Source organism: Parasteatoda tepidariorum, chromosome 11, assembly GCF_982258835.1.
Source record: "Parasteatoda tepidariorum strain Cologne lab strain chromosome 11, Ptep-v5.0, whole genome shotgun sequence".
NCBI lineage: Eukaryota > Metazoa > Arthropoda > Arachnida > Araneae > Theridiidae > Parasteatoda > Parasteatoda tepidariorum.
In genome coordinates, this window is record NC_141765.1 from 59452948 (window position 1) to 59478277 (window position 25330).

Sequence of the window (25330 nt, forward strand, 5' to 3'; positions counted from 1 at the left end):
CACTAGAGCTGCACAATGGGCTATTGGCGACGGTCTGGGAAACATCCCGGAGGACGATCCGAAGACATGCTATCACAATTTTGATCCTCTGCGGAAGGAATGGCACCCCCGCTTAAAATAATTTAGAAATTTAACTGACTAACACTGACCTGACAGCAGTTGAAGATCAAGGGGAAAGAACTGTTAATGTCCATTTTTCATAAAAGTACGATGGGATAACCCTCTGTAGCATTTTAAAAATTATTATGTTTTGACAAATCATTGACATTGAAAATTGGTTCTTCCGAGAGTTATTAAACAGTGAAGGTAAACCATGGTGGGAAAAAACCATTTCTGTCAGACCCAATTTTTCTCAGAATCAACATTCATGAACGTAAACCATTCTTTTCCCTTGATCTTCAGTTATGTAGTTTAAAAAAATACAAAAGACCAAAAATTGGAATTCACCGTTTTCATATGTTTCAAAAGGGAAATTCTGACATATTGACCATACATGCGTCTCGGTCCAAAAGTTTATTATAATAACAATATCAGTAAAAGGGTGTATTAAAGTACTTTAAAAATAAATTAACAGAGGTGTTCTATTAACACAGCCCTTAATGCATACAATCCGAGTTATTATCAAAATTGAAATAAAAAGCTATGAGTAATATGGGGTACAAATTTATATTATTTAATAGAAGAAGAAAAAGAAATTTAGCCTAACAACTCATCCTGAAAGAAGGAAAATTTAAAAAATAAGTCCCAGTTTAATTGCCGGACAAAACTTAAATGCGCTTCTAGCAATTGCTTTTTATAAAAAATCAAGTTTGTCAATTTCTCTTTAATTATTCTTCAAATTTTGATGGCGTCTTTCTTTTTTCATCATCATATTCGTGTCTATTCATATTATGATTATAATGTACACTTTTAATGTATGTATACCAGAGTTTGGCATCGATTACAACTGTATTTGATTGCTGATAATTACTGCAAAGTAATCAATTACTCGTAACCACCATTGCTGGTAAAAAAAAATTATTTTTTAGCATACGTTTATGTTTTTAGAAATTTTGACACCTATCCATTAACTTGATATTAAAATCAAAGTTCTCCTTTGAACCAAAAAATTATTTAAAAAAATATTAAAGTGTCCACCAAATGGCCCCCTTTAGCAACTATTAATAATAAATAGAAAACAATAGAAAGCAATACCTATAGCCGAAATAGACAATAGTATACATTAAATATAGGGTACACAGAATTTTTTTAACCTTCCTCATACATATTTGCATCATCATTGATTTAAGCGACACCTGTGCTAACTATATAGAGTGACAAGGACAAAGTATTTTTTTTTAAAAAGTTTCATAAATACTTTTTAGCATATGTTTGTTTTAAGAAATTTTAACACCTGTCCTTTTACTTGATATTAATATCAAAGTACCTTTTTGAACTAAAAAATTACACATAACAATCATTAAATAGTCTTGGAAAGAACCCCCTAAAAAACAAAAATTAATAATAATAGGAATAAAAAGATGAGCAATATCTACTACTGAAATAGAAAACTGTAAACATTAAGTCTAGGGTACTCAGAATTTTTAATGCCTAAATTGAGCGCACCATCCTGCAAATTTATATTCTTTCAATGACGCAATAAAGCAATCGTATACAGTAAATGCAGACTACAAAGAATTTTTTTACAAGCCTCATAACATATTTACATCATCATCGATTTTAGTGACACCTGTGCTAACTATGTAGAGTGACAAGGACAAAATAAGAAATTTTATAAATATTTTTAATAGTATTTGTTTTTATAAATTTCGACTCCTATCCTTTTGACTTGAAATTAATATCAAAGTTCACCTTTGAACTAAAAAAATATAAAAAAATTTAAAGTGTCCACCCAAGGGCCCCCTCAAAAGCAGCTGTTAATGATAAGTAGAAAAAAAAAGGAGAGCAATGCTTATAACAGAAATATAAATGCCAATAACAGAAAAGGACAAAATATTTTTTTAAATGTCTTATAAATATTTTTTGCATATGTATATGCTTTTTGACGCCTATCCTTTGACTTGATATCAAAAATCGTTTTTGAACCAAAAATTATTTTTAAAAAAATCATTAAATTGTCCAGAAAATGACCCCTTGAAAAGCAGCTACTTTAATAATAATTTTTAAAAAAACAAAAGAGAGCAATGCTTATAACCGAAGTAGGAAATAGTATGCATTAAATCTAGGCTACACAGAATTCTATATCTCGCCCCATTTTAAATTTGCATCATCATCGATTTTTGCGACACCTATATACAGGGTTCCCGCGGTCATTGAAAAGTTTTAGTAGTGGTAGTAAATTTAGGTTAATGCTAAAAGATATTTCTTATTTTAACATGCCACTTAATCGTCAAATGGATTAGAAGTTTCTTTAGTTAGGCTAGCTGGGCACCTGGGCCGCGTAACAGCCAATATCTTATGGATTAGAAGCAGGAATTTTCATGCATTTATACTTTCTTTGGAAAATAATATTCAGAGGTGGTTACAAAAAAATTAAAATATCGATATTGGTTTTGTTTTTGTTACCGCTTTTTAAAATTTTCAAAGTCCGCGGGAACCGTGTATATAGAGTGACAAGGACAAAATAAAATAAAAATTTAAGCATGCTTTATAAATGTTTTTTAGAAGATGTATATGTTTTTAGAAATTATGACACCTTTCTTTCGACTTGATATTAGTATCAAAGTTGTCTTTTGAACCAAAAAATTATGGAAGAGTCATTAAAGTGTCCTCAAATTGACCTCTCAAACGCATCAACTGTTAATAATTAGAAAACAACGGAGAGCAATGCCTATAACTGAAACAGACCATATTATAAAGTAAAATTAGTCTACACTGAATTTTTTTTACCCTCCTCATATCATAATTGCATCATTATCGATTTTATCTATACCTTTGCTAATTATATCGAACGACAAGCAAAAAATAATTTTTTTCCAAAAAAAACTTTTATAAATATTTTTAAGAATATGCATAGGTTTTTAGAAATTTTGACATCTATCCTTTGACTTGATATTAATATCAAAGTTCTTTTTTGAACCAAAAATTTATAAACAAAAATCATTAAATTGTCCGGAAAACGACGCCTTTAAACACAGTTATTAATAATAATTAGGAAACAAAAGAGAGCCATGGCTATATCCGAATGGAAGAAGGCCAAGTCTCACCCTGGGCTTTCATGCCACCAATAATCATGACATAAGTTATTTTCACTATTTTCATCTTTCCCTTCAGCTCTAAAGATAATTTTGAGCAATAAAAATTAACTAATTAGTCTTAAATATTTTATTAAATTTTAATGTAAAACTTCAGAAATGCGGACGTTAAAATTAAGTAATTTTCAGTATCAAAATTCATAATTTGAATGAAATCAGTTAAATATTTTATTAGAAAAGGCGTACAAAAAAAAGAGCATCCCAAAACAAGCTCATAAAAGTTTTGAATACTATGACCTGTTAAAAAACTTCATTAAACCGCCACAAAATCGCGTAAAGCAGCAGAAGTAAACAAATCTTGTTATAAACGGTTTTGAGGCTTTACACCAGCTAATAATTGTCTTAAATAAGCTACTTTTCTTTGGCAACTTGAAAACTTCTGATTTCCGAACTTAATGAGCGAATGAAAATCGCTTTCGTTGAATGAGGTAGAAATTTCAAACCTGTGACTCCGATTCTGTGTCATCAACTGGGATTGGTCTGCTTTCTTAGATTAAGTTAACTGCAATTTCTTTTATTTATTTTTTTCGGCATATCTCTCTTCCTTTTCAAGATTTCTGGGGTGTGTTCATTGACTGGAAACTGCGAATATCATCCATAGGCTTTATTGAAATCTCCTATAGAAACCTATATTAAATTCAAAATGAGAGAAATCGTTCATATTCAAGCTGGACAGTGTGGTAATCAAATTGGAGCCAAAGTAATTATATTTTATAATTTAAAATTATCTTTTGTTTTAATTACATTTTTTTAAAAACAAATTGTATATATGATACAATTATTGAGGGATCTAAATGCATAGTTAAACTTCATATGTATTTTTGTTACACATATTCATAAATATATTGTAGAATATCTTTCCGTTTTTACACGTGTGTGAAATTTTGATCTTAATCTCACTTTTACGACATTTATAAATTAAACTTGTTTTTTGATGGCATAGTGTTATCATATTTAATAGCATTAAAAATCAGTTATCAATCATATTTAATAACATTAAAAATCAGTTAACACCCATAAGTATTTTTTTTTTAAATAATCTACATTTGCGACGAAATTCTTGACTAAATAACATTTTGAATGAGTGGGTAGACTAAATAATATTTTGAATGAGTGGGTAGACTAAATAATATTTTGAGTGAGTGGGTAGACTAAATTATATTTTGAGTGAGTGGGTAGACTAAATTATATTTTGTGTGAGTGGGTAGACTAAATTATATTTTGTGTGAGTGGGTAGACTAAATTATATTTTGAGTGAGTGGGTATTATTATTTTTTTTCTTTAAAGCTCTAAAACAATCTATCACAGTTCCTTCGCACATATTGAAATATATTTTTTGCATTCCCATTAGCATGTACACAAAAATATTCCCATTAGCATGTAGATATTGCATAATTTTCCAATGCTTCTAAAATGTTTCTCAATAGTCATGGAAAAGTGGCATTTTTTAAATTCTGATATCCCTCGAAAGTTAATGTATCTCTTGGAATTCCTGTTATAGGATAAAAATTTACTAAGCATTGTAGACAAAACATTGCTAAATTTTCTAATTTATCTGAAAAATGTCATTGTGAGGGAGAGTGAGTCACACAGTGGCTTTTTGAGTTTTTATGTTAAGCCCTGATCTTCTCAAAACATCCTTTTACATTAAAATACTTCTTAAAATTACTTTCATATATTGAAATGTTGCATTAAGCAATTGTTGACATAATTATGGTGTAATTGATTTTGGATTTGTAAAATGTTTTACAATGGTTAAGAAATGATGTCTGCTTTTCAATTTTCTTTTGCTGGGATTTAGAAATCAATGTAGCTTAGGAATTCTATGTACCTTAAATGTATAAATGCTCTATTACTTAGTAGTTTAAAAAAGATAAAATTCAAATTTAGTATTAGGTGTAAAAAAAATTAGTCCATCATTAACCCTTGTCAGTCAAAAATATTCATAGCATATTTTCTATCATTTAAAAACTAATTATTTTTATTAAATATAATGGGTAATCTTTATTTCACAATCTTGACTCTAGTGCAGAATCAATCTATTTTTAGAGATTTTCTCTGCATTTGGCTAACATAGTTTCCTAGAATTCAAAATCAGTACATGATTTCTAAAATGTTTTGTCATTAAAACATATTTCTCCCTTTTTTTTCTGTCCACACTTAATATATAAGGCTAAAGAAAGGAGCCTTGTCAATTTAAAAATAACCAATGCACGAGTTCCTTATTGGAAACTATTTTAACATCTACATGCCACTTGCATTTTTGATTTTTCCATATGCTGATGTGTCCTGTGGGGCTTAGCCCTTTATTTCTAACTTTATTATTTAAAATGTTACCTTGATATGATATTCTTTTATTTGGTAACTCAGGCTTTGCATTATTATTTTTCAAAATGAATTTCAGAATTAATATACTGTTTTGATTACCTACACTTGATTTTATTTCCAATATATATTGTTTGTAATTATTGCATGGAACATCATCCATCTATTCCATTCTGAATAGTGAAATCTAAGTATCATTTTCCATTAATTTTGTTTTCTGTTGTAACTAATAATTAAATAAAATTTTGCTTCAATTAGCCATCTGCTCCAACCAATAACATTTTCATAGTAATCCTTAAATGCAATTATTTTTTTCCCCTAAAAGTTTAGTCTTGGCTGTTTTATGCTCATTTAATTGAAATCACATCAGTTTTTGCTATAAGCTTTAATTACCACCTAGCCCTGTTTTTTTTTCCTATGGCCCAAGTAGAATTATTTTCTTTTAATCCATTTGAAAAACATGGTTTTTAAAAAAACTTCACACTATTTTATTCTTTTTTTATTAATATGACAATGTTTAAACCATTAATGATCAATAAAATTTAATAGATTTTACATCATGTGATTGAAAGTGCTGCAATGTAAATTTTAAATAAAATATTTATTAAAAAAAAAAATAGAAAATCTGACATTTTTCTTTTTTGAAACAATTCCATTGATTTCTTACTCAAATTTTCAGCATTTAAAATTACATAGTTCAAAGCAAGATAAAAAATTTTACTTCTGAATCCCTAGTCTTTTTATATCTGTATTAAATTGAATAATGTAAAATTATTTTTGAAAGTCAGTTGATTTCAAGGACAACTTTAAAACTAAAAATTAAATTCTGACAACTATTGAAGTGCTTTTCTGATTAAAAAAAAAGTATTTATGTAAAGCAAGTACATTTTTATGTCTAATTTGAGGTTAAACCAAATGAATTTTTTTTTTTTTTTTTTAAAGTAAATTTGGGTTTTAATTATTTTTTGCCTCTTTAATAAACCTAATTCTGACTTGAAAAATATTCAGTTTTTTTTTTTTTTTTTAAGCCATCCATTTTCATCTATTTTGTTAGTTCAATCTAGAGCCAAAAATTAACTAAATACAAAAACATGACTTTTTGACCATTGGTTGTTTTTGTATATAATCATCCCTTGTTTAAACTTTAATTATCAATATTCTTATTACATCAGAATCTCATTAGATCAACAGTTAAGGTTCTTTCTTCTTTTTTTTTTTAAATTGTACTTTTATCGAATTGTTCGGTTAGTTTATGTACATTTTGTCATCTTATTAAAATGTATTTATATCCATATGTATATATATATATTAATATTTGTATCTTTTTAATTCAGTTTTGGGAAGTCATATCAGATGAACATGGAATTGATCCTACTGGAACTTATCATGGAGATTCCGATCTTCAACTTGAGAGAATTGATGTCTATTATAATGAAGCTTCAGGTTTTGTATTTTAATAAATATATATGTTGAGCATAGTTTAATATCAAAAATATAAATTTGTCTTATTCTAAATTATTGTTTATTTAAAGAACTTACAGTTAAAATAATGATTAAAAGTTGTCAGATGACATTTTTTAAGCATGTGATTCTTGTGCTAAGTTTACAAATCTCGAGATCGTCGATTCTTCGAAAACTTCTACAGTTCGTCGAAAACTTCTACAATTAATAATTTTTATTTTGACAAAATTTTCTCTCAGCTCTGCTAACATTTAAATTTTGATACTTAACGTAATGAGGAATTTACCCACAACCTCTTTTTTTTGCTCATTCACTTGCAGTAACTACTTTCAACTCTGATTTGTTAGAGAATAACACAACTTTTGATAAACTTAAAAAATAAGAGATTGAAAAAAAAAATTGCATGAAAAAATAATTCCAAAATGGCAACAAAAAAAAAAATTAGAATTTTTTTTTCTTTTTTAAAAGAACTTTTTATGAGAACAATTTTGGTTAATTCTTATTTGTAACAGAATTATTTACAGTTCCCCCTGTTTATTTAGCTACCATAAGATAGAATTAATTTTTAATCAGATGTTACGACAAATCCCTATATTTTCATACATTGTTATTAAAAAACAAGAAATTTAATTTTTTTATTTGCACTAAATCCTGCAATATATCAAAAAAAAATGTTTCTGTTATTGCTGGTGATTTTCACTGGGTTTGGTTTTTATCGGGGACAAACCAAGTTTTTACCTGAACATGGTAAAAATTAGGTTTTTACACTCGGAAAAATGGGCTTACAGATATAGTAGTTTATTATTTATAACGATAGAAATATATATTATTTACATATTATAGCTAATATTGAGAATTATTAGATGTGTATTTATTATATATATAAGCAAGTAACAAGCCATTGGACAAGTGATATAATGTAAGGCAGTGGTCTCCAACCCCTGGGCCGCAGACTGGTCCGTAAATCAAATGGTACCGGGTCCTTCCTATGGAACATTAAATTATTTTCATTTTATTAAGTGTGATGCATTTATCTCAGGTTTATGCCATTTTTTATGAGCGAGGTTAAATGGGAGGCTTCACCAATACCGCTAATGCAACTATTTTGTTTTGAAGAAATGTTTAAATGCAATTACATTAAAATTATTTAATCAAAACAATCTAAAATACAAACTGCATAAATTTCAGTGTTTTTACTACGACATTATTTATTACAACTCAACTCTTGAAATGTACTTTTAATCAACCTATTTTTGATGTGTCTGATTAGCCTAATTTTCTCAAAAGTATAATGATTTTATCATAAATCTTATTCAGTTGTCAAGGATTTCACGATCTTTAAAATACTTTTTTTTTTTATGCAATAACTTATTGCTAAGAGGATAAAAGCAATTCCCTAAAAAAATTTTGAGTTTCCTAACCCTATTGAAGTAACATTTTTGCTCAAATTATTACTTGGATATTTGAAAATGCATAATGAAACAAGCCTCATTTACAGAAATCAATTTTAAACTTTTTTTGTTCCAAAATTTTCTATTTATTTTTAATCATAACTCCCTTTTTGAATTAAGTAAAAAAGATCTTTAAACCATCTTTAATTAATTAAATCCCTATCACTATTCAAAATTGTAAGTAAGCATAATGCATAACATTTCAAGTATATTTTCTATCAATCATAACTGGAAAATTCCACAGTTTTTCTATTTTGATGATTATTAAAATCTCTAAAATTCTCTATGTGTAAAATATTTAGTACATTATGTAACAATTATCATGAGATTTTTATGTTGTAAAGTCTGCTGGATTTTTTCTTGTTGGCAGCTATGCTTTTATTTATCTTCCATTTTCAGAAAGTTAAGTAATTTTTTTTAAAAAATGCATATTGAGGGGGTAGATATTAAAGATAATTTCTTCCAGCAATCACATATCTTTTTATTTTATAAATAAAAACAGTCAAAGCTCGTGATATTAATAGTAATCAATGGTTTTGTATTTAATTAGTTTGTTCTGATAGTAATTTCAGATATTTTGCAGGAGGAAAATATGTTCCCAGAGCATTGCTCGTAGATTTAGAGCCTGGCACGATGGATTCTGTTAGATCTGGTCCTTTTGGTCAACTCTTTAGGCCAGATAACTTTATTTTTGGTAAGTACTTTACAAAGTTACTAATTAAACAATTTCTGAAATTTGAATTTCAAACATAACATTTCAAAGAATTAATTATTTGTGCTGAAGAAAAGTTAGTGTTTTAATGAAGGCAAACTGTGTGTGTACATCATTATGATTTTAGCAGTTTAATTTCTTAATTTAAGGTAGTGTTGAAATTTCAAATTTTGACGAACTTTTAATTTAATATTTGTGATTATTTTTTTTTTATTAACACTTCAATTTGCATATTACTGTACCAACTTTCTATGAAAGGAAGAGAAAAAAATATATTTGAATTTTCATACTCTCTAATATTATGACATTTGGTCGAAATAAATGTCTTTCAATATATAAAAAGGAGATACCTTTAGATATTTTTCTTTTCGTGCTAACTTTATAATAGTTATTAGTATATAAGTTGTTTTTATTTTTAAAAAAATATGCTATGACGATATTATTTCTAAAGGTTAACATTTTAAGCCTGAAAATTTGGATCTTTGTTCAGTAATTGTTTATAAAACAAGTTTAACACTTTCAAAATTTTATTTTATTTAAGTTAATATTGGATATTTTTATAGTTTTAATACCTTTATTTTAATTTATTTTTGGCAGCTAAAAAGTAATAAAAATAATGTTGAACTTTTTTTTTACTATTTTTAAGTTAAAAATTTATTTTGTAGCGCTTGCTTCTAAATGAAATATGTATTATCTGAAAATTCCAAATACAGTGGTATATAATTGTGATTAATATAAATTTTATTGGCTTAATGTTTATCTCTTTCAAGGACAAAGTGGCGCTGGCAACAATTGGGCTAAAGGACATTATACAGAAGGTGCAGAATTGGTTGATAGTGTGATGGATGTTGTAAGAAAAGAATCTGAAGGATGTGATTGCTTGCAAGGATTCCAACTTACTCATTCTCTTGGTGGAGGTACTGGTTCCGGCATGGGAACGCTACTGATATCAAAGATCAGAGAAGAATATCCTGATAGAATTATGACTACTTTTTCTGTTGTTCCTTCTCCAAAAGTATGTTACTCTTTAATTTTATATAAGAATTGATTATATATGTTTAGAGTATTATACAGGGTATTTCAAAATTCATGAGTGAAAATTTGGGATGATACAGGTTACTTATGGTGATGAACATAGGCCGCTCATTCTCTCATGGGTTTAACTCCTGCTTTACCATAGGCCAGTGTTTCCAAAAGTGTGGTACGCGTACCCCCAGGGGTACGGGAACAGTTGAGCGGGGGTACGCGTTCTTATACGAAATATCTTGTAACAAACGAAATTTTCAAAAAAAATTATTTAAAAACAAAGCTAGCCATAAAAATTTACGATTACATATTTTTCTATTGGCGATTTTTTTCAGAGTTAACAGTTAATAATTAGTGGTGTCCACAGCCAGTTGTGATTTTTATCTTTTGTGCAATTTTTTTACAGTAAAAATCGCATCCATTTTCTTATTAGTGGTACACAGCGTTGCGAAAAATTTAGAAAGGGTACGCAAAAGTCATAAGTTTGGGAAACACTGCCATAGGCAATTGATCATTTGAGCAGTTTCTGTAATTTTGACATACATGCTGTCAATAACATTTAGTACCTCCTATCTATTTGGTGCATTCTTCTGTGGGATAGTCAAGGATACCTTTTAGTGGTTCACTGATTTTTGCCCATGAGTTTCAAAACACCTCAGTTCTTTTTTTATTTTATTTTTTTTAAGGTAATAGATGAAATTTGTCCTAAAAATATCCATTTTCATTTATTTCTTTTTAAAAACCCTTTCTCATAATTTGTTGCTATTCTGAAAAAAAAAAAGACAATATTCTGGCAAAATTAAAATTGTTGGCAAAAAGTCCTTGTCTGTATGGGAAAAAAAAAGCAAAACTAAAAATTTCTTTAAATTCTGAGAGCCACCTTTAATTTTAAAGGTATTGATTTTATCCATGAAAGTAACCCTGAGTTAAGCAGCCAAACTTTAAATATCTTGCCCAAGCACAACCTTTGTCAAATATTTTACTTCAGAAACGTATATTTAATTTTTGCAGTTTAAACATGTGTTTACATTTCACAGAATAGGGGAGAGTCCGGTAGCCCCCGCCCACAGTCAATTTCATATGTATAGAATATTTTATTCAAGTCAATGGGCCATCGGACATTAATTGTTGTATTAAAAAAAGATTATTTTCAAAGTTTCAAGTATTTATGCAGCTAACATGGTAAACAATAGTTTAGAAAATATGTTTAATACAGTAGTCGTGAAATTCAGAAAAATTGGTTGAATGTTTCGATTAAACTTCATTTTAATACTAAAAAAATATTTTTTTTCTATACATACAGCATTAAAGTATGTAGTCTTAAGTTTAATTTACACAAAGAAAGAAGTTTGTATTTCGGGTGGGATTGATTTAAAAATAATGTTGTAAATTAATGTTATAAATTATGTTGGGATTGATTTTAAAAATTGGATTTCGGGTAGCCCCGCTCACATGAATGTCGGGTATCACCGCCCAATTTTATTTCGTCGATAAATGTACGGTTGCAAAGATTATTATTTTATTGCCTCAAATTTGAATATTATATGAAACATAAATTTATATATTTAAAAATGAAAAATTAAATATTTTTAATATGTAATTGATATATCCAAATTAAATTTAATATCAAGAAATCATGAATATTATGAAAAGCTATTTGTTTACTTATTTATTTTCACTTATTTGTGAACGAATCAATCTACAGAAGCATTTGAATGCAATCAAAATACAAAGTGAATTTGTAATTTTATAAAGTATTTTATAAAAAGTTTATAAGAAGAGATCAACCAAATAAGTTTATATTGAAAAACAACTATTGTTGTTATTGTTACTTAAATTAAATTATTTTTGTTAAATATTTAATATAAATATATATTGATATTATAATATTAATATACATTAATAATGATAAAAAGTATGACATTTGTTGTTATTAAATGATAGAATTCACTAAAAGTATATAAATATGTAATAAATAAAATAATTTTGTGATAAAAATGATAAATGAGGTTTATCTATTGTCAATACATTGGTCATTCTCATTTACACCTGAAAAAATAGCCAAAAAACACAATTTTTGTAACTGGGCGGGGCTACCCAACACATTTTGAAAAGAGCTAAAAACATATGTTTTTTTTTAATTTCTATTTTTTTACGTTTAACTATTCTTTTTGCATTATCTAATTAGATGATAAAACAATAGAAACATACAAAAATGTTGATTATTACTCAGTATTATACAGAAATATAGGCAATACTCCTTAAGTGAGCGGGGCTACCCGGCTCTCCTCTATGTACTTTCTTATAATAAATCATTTATTTTATGTTACAAATTTCTTTAAATATATTTAAAAAAATTTAAAACTCTTTCTATTTTTTAGTCCTTATAAAGTATTATTGTAGAAAACTTCTACCAAAATTTTTAGAATTTTTACTGATGTAACCTTAACATTCTAAATTATTAATATGCATTACAATTGGAACTTTTTTATTTCAACATGGCTCGGTAATAACCATGTTTCAGACAGAAGTTTACGCCTGAAATGTACAGAGAACTCCAGATTATTATCAGCAGAATTTAGTGGGCCATGACGGGTGGATAAGCGAAATAGCGGCTAATCTGCTAAATGCTTAAAAATCATCAATTTTTTTTTTTTAATTATAAATTTTAATATCTATTATTAGCAGTTTTCTTCTCATTTTCTTGTACATTTTTTTATTTCTGCATGAAAAAGCCTGCCAACTTTTTTTTTCTTCTTGGAGTTGGAATGCAGGAAGTTAAAATAAAACAGGCACAAGCAGACTTTTAAAATGGAAGTACATATGCAATTGAAAAAAGAACACGCAAAATGTTTGGAACACATGATTTAGATAGAATCCTGAACACATGATTTAGATAGAATCCTGAACACATGATTTAGATTAATCCTGTATCTGAAATTATGTACATGGCCCATAAATTATTCAAGATCCTGCTTCATTCTTTTAGGGGCATAAGTGTTATGTGGGGACCACCATCATTTGTTAGTTATCAATTTTGTAACTGATAAAAGTTCACTATTTGATTAATTGTGAGCACCTGGGCTACAAAGATGAATGTTTGCTATTATGATGTTCTCAAAACTCTTAAAATAGTTCTATCTCTATGAAATTATTTTCAATTCTAATTGCTATATAATTTATCATTGCAAAAAAAAAAAAAAAAAACATGTGAAGCATGGATAATCGAGAGTTTAGTGTATTGCAAAAATATTATTATTTTCTGTGCTACAGTTTGCTTGGCTGATTGGGTTTTTTTTATTTTTATGTAGGAATATTTATAAATATTATATATACATTTTTTTTAAAAAATTATTTCAATTTATATAAACGTAATTCATATTGCAGTTAGAAATTTTGTTGTGTAATTAGAATATAGTGTAATTAGAATAAATTAATTGTAAATGAAAATAAATATTCTATTAATGTGTATGTCTTTTATGCAGTATTTATGGTTTTGTCATCCTCTATTCCTTTTTAGTTTTTTGACAGTTTTAGGCATTAAAAACAAGTTATAACACAAAAATTGTTTAAAATTTTATTTTCTCTTTACACCATCAAATAATGCTTACAATATATGTTAATTCTTTAGCTCATTATGAGCAGCCATTTTTGTTAAATAACATTGTCGAGAGAACTGAAAAGTAAGCAAAAATGAAATTAAAAAGATTGTGAATACAATTTGTTTTGTTTTTAAAATAAACTAACTATTGCAACATTTCGTGAAAAGAAAAGATAATTTTCAGACAAGAAAAGTATGATGAATCTATTGAAACCTTTTAAGAGAATTTTACAAAGGTAATTTGGCAATGCCGAAAAGCGGCTCAGATTTCCTTTTGAGGATTCAGTATGTATGTATGTGTATATATATATATTTAGTATTTCTAACTCTTAATGAAAATAAGATATTTCGCTATCTTTTTTGCCATAAATAATACCTAGAACCACCTAGCATAAAAATAGGTGAATCTGACACTCTTTGTTCATTCAAATAGAATTCAAGATGTTTTACCTTTCATTGAAAGGTAACATCAAAAGAAACTAGTGGTTTGATTAATTTCTTGGAGACTTGCTATCCATTGAGTCTTTGTCAATAGAAAAAATGTTTGTTTAGAAAATTCAAAAATGTTTTAACTTTTTTTGGAGTGATTTATTAAAATTTAAGAATATTTTTAACAAATTTCAACTCCTATATTAGAATGGACAATTGAATTTAGCCGTTCTAATGGACAATTGAATTTAGCCATTCTAATGGACATTGCAATAGCATTGCACCTATGAAATAATAAACAGAACCTCATGTATTGGTTGTGGTAATGGAAGGGTTGCAATAATAGGGAATCATACTAAGGAGCACTGATTATAGTACCTAAGTAATGAATACTTTATGTTTAAAGGGAACAAAATGTGACTTGTAGTTGATTATATTTAATTCAATAAAAATTAAAACGAAAATTTTTCCACCAATTGTCTTTATAAGATAAATCAGGTGATCTTTTCTAAAGATAAGTCACAGCTCTATTGTTTTTCTACGTGTACAACTTCATTATGCTGATTAGATCATAGACACTTTGCTAAAGGTATGATTCAGGGTTGGGTTTTTGACGTCAAAAAGTGGTTTTTGACATGACAAGGGTATAATACTGGTTTAAACCGTCAAAAATGTCAAAAACTGAAGTTTGCCAAGAAAATATATAAACTTCAAAACTACCAACAGTTGCCATGCATTATATTGAAATTTAATTATACTATAGGTAATAAGAAAATTTTAATTATAATTATATGAAATTTAATTATACTATAGGTAATAGGTATAAGAAAAATTTTTGCACAAAAATTGTTTAAATATTTATATTTAAAAAAATTTTTTTCTTTTTGATACTTAAGAAAATTAAAAGTTTATTACTATGCATTTTTGACATATAAGGAACATATAACTAATATTTATAAGGAACTTACAAGTTATGTTGTATAAATACAAACTTGATATAAGATACAAGTGTATAAAATTTTTTTTTTAATGTTATACCGAATATCTTTATTATCCAGTATGTTAATTTGAATTTAAAAGTAGTTATATTTATGAATAATGATAAATATAATTCATATTGTTTATAATATTTATTTATAATTATTACACTTATCATTTTAAAACAATTTTTATCTCTAATTTTTTTTCTCCACTTGTATTAAGAATATAAATAATGCATATCTTGAAAGCAAGAAGTAATTATTCAACAGCTGAATATTTAGATATTCAACAAAGCTATATCATCAGGGGTCTGTCCAGACATTTTGTGAAAGGTCCGTTTTTCGCGAAATTGTGAAAAAATTACTCACATTCTTTCAATCAGGGTTCGCTTTTATGAATTTGTGCAAATAGGGTTCGTTATTGCAAAAAAAAATTTTTTCAAGGAGTTTTTAAATTGTATAGACATACAAGATTATGCTCAACACTGTAAAATTATAATTAAAAAAATTAAATTTTAAATAGTAAACAACAATTGCTGCTTCTAAATTAGAGATGCAACTTACAAATATTTGGTATTTAGCCTATACTGCTGAACGCAGAATATTAATTTCGGACGAATAATGGAAGAAACGTCTGCCGAAGACAAAACTTAATTCGTTTACATCCATCTTTCTTGTTTTCTGCCCTGAAAAGGGTTTATTCGATTAACAAAATAATAATGAAGATAAACAAATTTGTGAAGGGTCCGATTAAAAGAAAAATCATTTTGTGAAGGGTCCGTTTTTAATTAAAAATATTTTGTGAAGGGTCCTTTTTTATGAAAAGATATTTTGTGAAGGGTCCGTTAACGGACCCAAATTTCTTCTAAACAGACCCCTGATCATATTCAGCAAAATGAAATTCACAAGTATTTGGATAAACTAAATTTTCAGCATAGTAAATGAATAGGCTGAATATACTGTAAATCGACACTAACTACTCTGTGTATTTAACAGAAAGCACTTAAATTTGTATTGTCTTATGTTAAAAAGATTATTAAGAAGATTTAAGAGAATATTAAAAAGATTTTTCTTTAAAAGAAGATGTCTAATGTACAAAACTGCTATTGTTTATCTTTAAAAATGTCTAATTTTTAGTATAATCTATACTATACACTAAATTTGGTTATAAATAAATTTCTTAATAATATCACATGCTGATTTTCAATAACACATGAAAATGAATACATAATATTACAAAAGATGTGAGTTTTCAAAAGTACAAGATTTTGGTTACTATTCAAAATATAAGTGTTTCTTCAAAATTCTAAATTTATTTTTTCTAGAACATATTTAGAAACACTATCCTTTATAAAAAAAATATATAAATTTTATGTATTAATTAAATTTCACATATGAATATAGGTTTTTGACATTTTTGACAGTGAGGTTTTTGACGTGACGGTTTAAACCATGGTTTAAACTGTCAAAAACTGTCACATGTCAAAAACCTGCCAACCCTGGTATGATTAACAAGTAGCACTAAAAACTACGTGTTACTTGAATGTAAAAAATTTAAAAAGCATAAGATTCTAACTTCAAATAATGATTCAAAAATTAAAACAACTTAGAAAAAAAAAAGTCTCCAAGATGAAAAAAAAAATTTTTTTTTTTAAGATATTAAGCAGATGATAAAATCTCTACCTCTTTATTTATCTATTAATATGTGAATTTATTAAGTTCCAGAGATAGAAGAAGAAAGAAAAAAAAATTTCAAAGCATGAAAAAAGTTATATCTAAAATCAAATTTTCTAATTTGGACAGATTTAAATCAAAACGAGTCATATAATTTAATATTCAAAATTATTATTTTTTAATGCATTTCGTATGTGTGTTTTTAAAGTTAAACTTAATTTCACAAACATAAATCTACTGGTGCCTTATTTTTTTTTCTAAATACAGAATTACACATCCCAAATGTTATGTTAAAAATACATTTTGCGTGCCATGTCTAATCTGCTTTGCATATTCAAAGCATTATAGCACAAAGAAGAAAAAAAGAATTAGATTTATTTAAAGAAACTCAAAATTTATTTTTTACATTTAATTAAAAAAATTTGAAATTTATCTAAATTTAGTATTAATGGTGTTCCCTAAATTTAGTATTAAAGCAAGTTGTATTGCAATATATTTTTTAATGTATCAGTTGACATTTTCATTGAAGTAATTTAAATTTTAAAAAAGCAATTCCTATTTACATTTTAAATTTAGTTTTTTAGTGTCAGTTGAAATTTTAATAAATATAATTTCATATTTTGTTTTAAGCTTTTCTAAATTTATCCTAGTTTCCCTAAAAATGAAAAAACATTTTTGAGAATCAATGTATTAAAATATCAAACTTTATTTTTAGTGTCAGAAGATATATTTAACCTTTTGCAGTTTGATAACTATTAGCCACCAATTTCTATAGAGTATCAACAAAATATGATGGTTAAGGATTAAATACGCTATTTTTAATAAAATAAGTTATTTTCAAATTGCAAGAAAAATGCTATACTTTCAGAAACAGCATTTTTAAATATTAGATGACACATGGATAGCTAAACTAAGCCAAACAAGTAAAATTTTTATTCTTTTTTAATAACTGATCATAAATCTATTGCTACTCAATAGACTAGACATTCATAAATATTTCTTGAAAAAACAAACATCATAAACAAAATCTTGAGGAAATTTTTTTTTACAGATTATAAAAAAATAACTTCAATTTTTTCTTTTTTTTAGGTGTCAGACACTGTTGTTGAGCCTTATAATGCTACTTTATCTGTACATCAACTCGTAGAAAATACCGATGAAACCTTTTGTATTGACAATGAAGCACTCTATGATATTTGCTTCAGAACTCTAAAACTTACTTCACCTTCTTATGGAGATTTAAACCATTTAGTTTCAGCAACTATGTCTGGAGTGACTACTTGCTTGAGATTCCCTGGACAACTGAATGCTGATTTACGAAAATTAGCTGTCAATATGGTGCCATTCCCGCGTCTACACTTTTTTATGCCTGGATTTGCTCCTCTTACATCAAGAGGTAGTCAACAATATAGAGCTCTGTCAGTTCCGGAACTTACTCAACAAGTAAGTGCAAGTTTAAAATTTATATAAATGTTCTACTCAATATAAATTATTTCATTATTTTCACAAGTGGCATTGGTCTTCTTTCTTATATATAGCCTTTTTTTACCCAACTGATTCATGAAATTTCTCATTCTAATGTCATTTATTGAATTCAAAATTTTTAATATTTATATTCGTAGTAATTGCAACGTAAAACGTTAACTGCCACGATGTTGAAGAAAAATTTAACTGAGGCATGACATATCAATTTAATTATTTAATCAAATATGTTGGGACATATATTACAAATAAGCATTAAGAAACTTTAAAGATACTCTTAAAGTTCAATGAAATATATTGAGAATTTTTTTTTTATCTAAATATAAATTTTTTTATCTAGAATTTAAGAGCTAATGACCTTGTTTTATCATTTGTTTCCAATTTGTATATTAACTTTTTCGCGATCTATTCATATGAACTTTGAAAAATTTCATTTCAAAATTTTGAATTGTTTAGATTCAGCATTTTACTTTTATTCATTAAATTAATGCCAGAAAAATTTGGTTTAGAATAAACAAAAATTGAGCAGAGATTCAAATTATAGATAGAATTTTAACATTGTAAATTAATACAATAGTAAATTCTAGGGAATTTATCTTAGCTAAGAATTTTGAAATTTGGCTTAAATTTTTAATGTTAGGCTAATAATATGAAGTCCTTAGCGGAGGCCCTGTAACTCGAATCAGAATTTTTGGCAAAATATTCATATTTGGACATGTGGCTTTTTGCTCAAATAGGTTGTGCACTCTTATGTTACTGAAGTATTTTTCTAATTAAAAACTTCTGTACATACAAAGACTAATACAGATAGATTTTATTAGAGTCAGGGTTGCAAAAAACCCGGGTTTTTGTAGAAAAACCCAACCCGGGTGGGTTTTATTGGGCTTTTCTGGGTTCTATTGGGCTTTTCTGGGTTTTTCCTGTTTTTATGGGAGGGTTTTCAAAAGAGAGGGTAGGGATAAGTCCCTTATTTTAAAAAAAACTTATTTTAATATTAATAATTAAGTTTAATTTATAAATTGACTTCATATAGATAATTAATACAAATAAATTGATGTGAAAGTCTGAAAAAAGTTTCTTCATATATCATGATACAAAATGTTATATGTACTCACATATGTCACACATTTGAAACTTATTTTAACACAGGATTACTTTTTATTTATATTTTAATCTTAAAAAATGTTAGGAGAATTTTTTTTATTTGCATAGAAAGCGAATCAATGGCCATACAGTCAAACCTAGCCAGCAAGGTGACTCTCCAGTCTCCAACACAATTAGTTTCTTCACTGTAGGTTAATTTTTTTTAGGCTAGATTACATATATATTTCAATAGAATAGCTCTTTAATATAACAGAGGATGAAAAAAGAAATCAATCTTAGAAAAACCCAGTAAAACCCACTTTAGGGTGGGTTTTACCGGGTTTTTCAGAGTGGGTTATACCCAGTAAAACCCGGGCGGGTTTTATTGGGCAGGTGGGTTTTTTGCAACCCTGATTAGAGTTCATCACTACTTTCACATAAATCCTATCAGTTTCTTCACAATAATAGTAAACTCAACAAAACAAAAACAAAATTCCAAGTTTAGAATGTTTAAACTTTTGTTTAATTAGTGGTATATTTATGAAAAAATATTTCAATATGGTAATAATTTTAATAATAATTACTTCATTTTATATGGTGAAGGAATAATATATATTTTCCCCTTAACATTTTGCACTGAGAAAATGTTAGTACCTTTTCTTTTTGCTGCATCAAATCAACACTTTGTTGAACATTTCATCAATACTTTTTACAAATATTCAGATAATACTAAATTTTTTTATAAAAATAGTCTGTTTTTCATTAAAATAAACATAGTGATAAAAACTCCTTAACTGGTTTTTTGTCAAGATAAAATTTTGCCTGAAACATTGTCATTGTTTTTATATACTCTCAATTTTGATGTTATGTAAATCATTAATTTTTAGATGTTTGATGCTAAAAATATGATGGCTGCCTGTGATCCCAGACATGGAAGATATCTTACTGTTGCTGCCATGTTTAGAGGAAGAATGAGCATGAAAGAAGTAGATGAGCAAATGTTGAATGTGCAAAATAAAAACAGCAGGTAATTATTACACTTAATCTTTTTTTTTAATCTCTCTGGACTAAGTAATTAATTTTAGTATTAAAATTTTCTTAGAATATAATATCAAAGTTGATTGATTTACTGACAATCAGATGTGATATTTAAAAAAATAAAAAAAAATGATTTGAGGCAACAATTGCTGAATTGGGCATCATAATGTTCTGGAGAGTTGTAACATCATAGATGGACTGTAAAACAGAAAAAACAACAGTTAAAATTGGCAGCTTGGGTAAACAATTACTTAAAGTAAAAAGGTGACATATCACTGATTCAGAAGAGATTTTGACTTGTAATCTAAAAAGAAAAAAAGTGTACTAATGTTTGAAATCATGCAAAGAAATCAAACACTGATTCAAAGAGAGTCTGCTGGTTATTAAATTAGCAATACTGAAGACAATAGACAAAAGTTGACAAGTGTTGAACTTCGTAAATTTTAGTTGATCAAATTTGTCAATGAAAAGTTAAGCATGGTTTAACACTGTACACATCAACTGAACAATGACTGATCAGAATATATTTAACAACATGATGTAATGAAATTGAGCACCAGAACAAGTTATTTGCTAATTTTAAAATCTATCAATAGATTAGATTACATATAATTAAATTATTATTGACTTTCAACTTAGAAAAAATACAAATGGTATTCATTACAATTGGCAACTATGCTTCCTGCTGACACACTCTGAACCACCAAAAGGAATGTAAACAAAGATTTCTCCACTGTAAGCAAAGGTATGAACTAACCGAGTAACATCAAATAGATTGACGCATTTGATGTCATTGGGCCGGCCATTAATTGTTATAATAATGTAAAACATTTTTATTTTTTATGTATGTAATGGCTTTGTTTGTTTTTTAACAACCTATCAAACTTGATATCTGGGATATGTCTCTAAATCGTTCAGTGAAAGAGTCAAACTGTGGTGGAAGAGGAGAGGAAATTGAGCATAAAATTTAAAATTAATAATCCAAGAGGATCATTACGTCTAAAACACTGATTGACAGTCAATTTATAAAAATTCGATTTTAAGAAAAAATCAGCAGTCAATTTCATAGCTGCCAACTTTTCTGCATTATGCAGAAACTTTGAATATATGAAGTTAATAAGAAAGTAAATGTTTCTAATTATTTAATATTGTTATTATTATTGTGGATAATTATTAATGCCTAATCTTACATGATGTAAGTGTTAATTGAATTTTAATTTCTTAGATTTATGCAAATTTTATTTTAATTTTATAAAAATCCTTTTAAAATTTATTTAGTGGCAGTAAATCTTTAAAATCCAATAATCCAAATAATTTGATGTTTAAATTCATACTGAACTTATTTTTATAATAAAATATATTGTTTTCAAGAGTAAAAACTGGAATTAATAATGAAATAATTAATTGCTATATCCTGTGAGCTATGTGTTTTTACGATTCATTTATTTCATACTTTCTTAGTTACTTCGTTGAATGGATTCCGAATAATGTTAAAATTGCTGTTTGTGATATTCCTCCCCGAGGCTTGAAGATGTCTGCTACATTTGTCGGAAATTCAACTGCCATTCAAGAAATATTTAAAAGAATATCTGAACAATTTACAGGTATTTATATTATTAGCTTTGTTATAGGTGGAACTAAAGTTAGGCATTTGATTCTGTAAATAATTACCAGAAGTAATTTCATTTATCTTATGCAAATTAAAAAATTCATTGTACAGTATTCATAAATATTGTGTGAGTAAAAATTAACTCTAGAGTTTCAAAAATGTTTGGCTGCTCCATAAAATTTGTAAAACGCATTGATAAATTTTAAGTCTTATTTAAAATTAATAAGAAATTTTGCTTTGTGGTCTTTTTCAACTTTATATGTCCTAAGTTAATTGAAAATTCTTTTCTTTGCAATGCATCTGTTTAATTGAAAAGGCAGTTGCAACGGACATAACTGTATCAGTTAGAGAATGATTATTTACTCTTAATTATTATTAATAGCAATTGAGACTAATACAGTTTTGTTATTGCTATAAAACAATTTATAAAAAGTGATCTAATTTTAGGTCTACATTATTATCAAATAATAGCAATTAAATTAACTTATGATGACTGTATGATTCAAGAAAAGAATATCGTAAAGGAAAGGGAAATATATATAGTTTTTTCTCAATTTGTGATTGTTTTTAAGTTTTATTTTATTTTTATATTAAGAAATAGATGTTAAAATGAGAACTGTGCCATGTTTATGCATATTATTGTAAATAGACTTTGTAAGCAATATGTAAACAAGAGTTGTTTTTTTTTTTTTTGCAATATTACTTTTAAAAAAAGGAAATTGTTTTTACCTTAATGCTTATATCTTAGAAAATTAACTACAACCTTGTTACTTATCAACAAAAACACTGAAGGCTATATGGTTTTAAGAAATTTGGTTTCACTTTTATTTGCTGACCTCAATATTTAACTTGTTGCCTCTCTGATAATGCAGGGGGGATATATTTTCCATGCTGTTTGTCTTGATATTTTATTTTTTATGCTTGAGGATACTAGAAATGATGACATATAAATATATTGGAGAGTGTAAAGATGACATAGTTCCCTTTCATATTCCTCTGAAAAATTGTTTTCCAATCACTACTACAGCCAGGGTGCATAGCATTTTTAAAAAGTGCTTTTTTTTATTATAATGTTATTCAAAAGCCCTTAAAGGTGCTTTTTTTTATTCAGGGTTTGTAAAAAGTGCTTAATTTTTTATCTTTTTAAAAATATTTTTCTTTGCCATATCAACTGTCTTTCTGAATTCAAAAAATTCATGATTTTCAAAATTCTCTCTGAAATATTTATCAGAAACTAGTTATTTTATAATGATTATGTGAAGTTTTTGAATTAATTTTTGGATTTTATGTTTAAAAACTTGAAATGATGGGGGGAAAATAATTTTTATTACCTCACAAATCCTAATTGTGATTATTTTTTTTGGAAAGTGATAACAAATATTTTTTGTTGAAAAGTCTGACTATGCACTCTGTACAGCTACTAGTAAACATGTTTTGCTACTCCAGGGTTCCCACGGTCCTTGGGAGTCCTTGAATTTTTTTTTTGCTAAATTTAGGTCATTAAAAGTGCTTGAAAAACGTCTTAGGTCCTTGAAAAACTTGATAGGTCCTTGAATTTGTCCAATACTGCCGGCGGCCCTTTTTATAAAACACCCGCGGATCTTTCTTGTTCTTTCTGTTTTGTTCCCGAGCTCTCTCACGTGGTTTTTAACGCCACCGTTTCTAACCGGGCCTAGCGTCTTGGTGTCTGCCAAGCGCGTGGAGCACAGCAGACAATCAATGCGTTCGGGGCGAGACTCCGCTTCATCTTCTGTCGCATATGCTTAGATCTTCTCTTTTCTTATCGAAACTGGAATAATCTCGAATTTCGTAACAATATGTACCTTGTAGTTTTCAATAAATTTGCCGTTTTACCATCCGCACTTGTCCTTACGTTTGCGTCATTTCAAAACTTTATTGTACAGCGTATTCGCAAAGGCACGGCTTCATATTTGTTTTATGTAGTTTAGACTAATTATGCCTGGGAAGTGCTATTTTAATCCCCAATGGATGGATTTTATCGATGCCCAAAAAGAAGTTCAGAGTCAAGTGCCGATTATGCATGAAGGAGATCGATATCGCGAAAATGGAAGAATCTGCTCTTAAATCACACATGAAAGAAAGGTAAAACAAAAAAGCAGTCTCATGCCTTATGTTCTCTTTTTCCAAAGACATCAACATCTAATTCATCTGGTGTAAATACTCCTTCAACATCGTGTGCCCCATGTGAAACAGAAACTTTAGTGGCCAAGGTAACATTGTCTTCAAAAGGAATGTGCTTGATGCTGAAATTCTCTGGAGTCTGAAGTGCATCACTAGTAATTATTTATGTAACTCCTGTGAAGGGATTAGTAAATTGTTCTCCAAAATGTTTGCTGATAGCTGTATAGCGAGATAATTTTTTTGTAGTGCCACAAAGTGAGCCTATTTGGGCTCCTTTGGATTGGCACTATACTTCAAAGGGATTCTTATAAATGAGCTGAAGAATGTTGATTGCTACACTGTACTCTTTGATGAGACGTTAAATCAGTCTCTACTATCTAAGCAGATGGACATTATGCTAAGGAATTGATAATAAAGTTTGCACTAAGTATCTTACCTCCCAATTTATGGGTCATGGAACTGCAGAAAATATTTTGTCCTCTTTTTACAAATGCATGGATGATGGTTAAAAGCTCTCTAAAATACTTCAATTATCCATGGATGGACCCTATGTCAATTTATTTTAAATTTCACTTCAAAAATCAATAGAGGTGTAAAATTATTCTGATTCTTTTTCTGCTTGTTTAACACAATATCAAAGCTTTAACCTCTTTTCATTAATCATTCTATCCAACCCTTATAGTCTTGTGAAACATTTTGTTAATTTTCCCATAATAATAATTGTGCTTTTTTTTCTCCAGCCATGTTCCGTAGAAAAGCTTTCTTGCATTGGTATACTGGAGAAGGTATGGATGAAATGGAATTTACTGAAGCAGAGTCAAATATGAATGATTTGGTTTCAGAATACCAACAGTATCAAGAAGCCACAGCTGATGATGAAGCAGATTTTGAAAATGAAGAAGAACCCATTGAAGAAACAAATTAAAAGTTCTGTCTGTTCAGTTTTGTTTATGTGAATTAGACTTTGTTATTGCTCAAATGTTTATATCAATAAACTAATGAAATATGACTTTGTTAATAAAATTACAAATATTGTTTTATTATTAATTATTTTGTTTTTAAC

At 27.5% G+C, this 25330-nt stretch overlaps 1 protein-coding gene across 1 annotated transcript; it reads left to right on the plus strand.

Moving 5' to 3' along the window:
* Positions 1–3805: 3805 nt before the first annotated feature.
* LOC107449552 (tubulin beta-2 chain) lies at positions 3806–25314 on the plus strand. Its single transcript, XM_043043970.3, has 8 exons — positions 3806–3954; positions 6914–7022; positions 9075–9185; positions 9974–10218; positions 18003–18356; positions 20366–20505; positions 21978–22120; positions 25008–25314. Exons 1-8 carry the CDS (start codon positions 3898–3900, stop codon positions 25190–25192), a joined length of 1344 nt encoding a protein of 447 aa, XP_042899904.1. The 5' UTR covers positions 3806–3897; the 3' UTR covers positions 25193–25314.
* The last annotated feature ends 16 nt before the right edge of the window (positions 25315–25330 follow it).

Bases quoted from the DNA above. Each gene is read 5' to 3' on its own strand.
- LOC107449552 (XM_043043970.3), top strand. From the start codon at position 3,898: ATGAGAGAAATCGTTCATATTCAAGCTGGACAGTGTGGTAATCAAATT. The intron at 3,955-6,913 runs GTAATTATATTT...TTTTTAATTCAG, and splicing joins GTAATCAAATTGGAGCCAAA to TTTTGGGAAGTCATATCAGA. The intron at 7,023-9,074 runs GTTTTGTATTTT...GATATTTTGCAG, and splicing joins CTATTATAATGAAGCTTCAG to GAGGAAAATATGTTCCCAGA.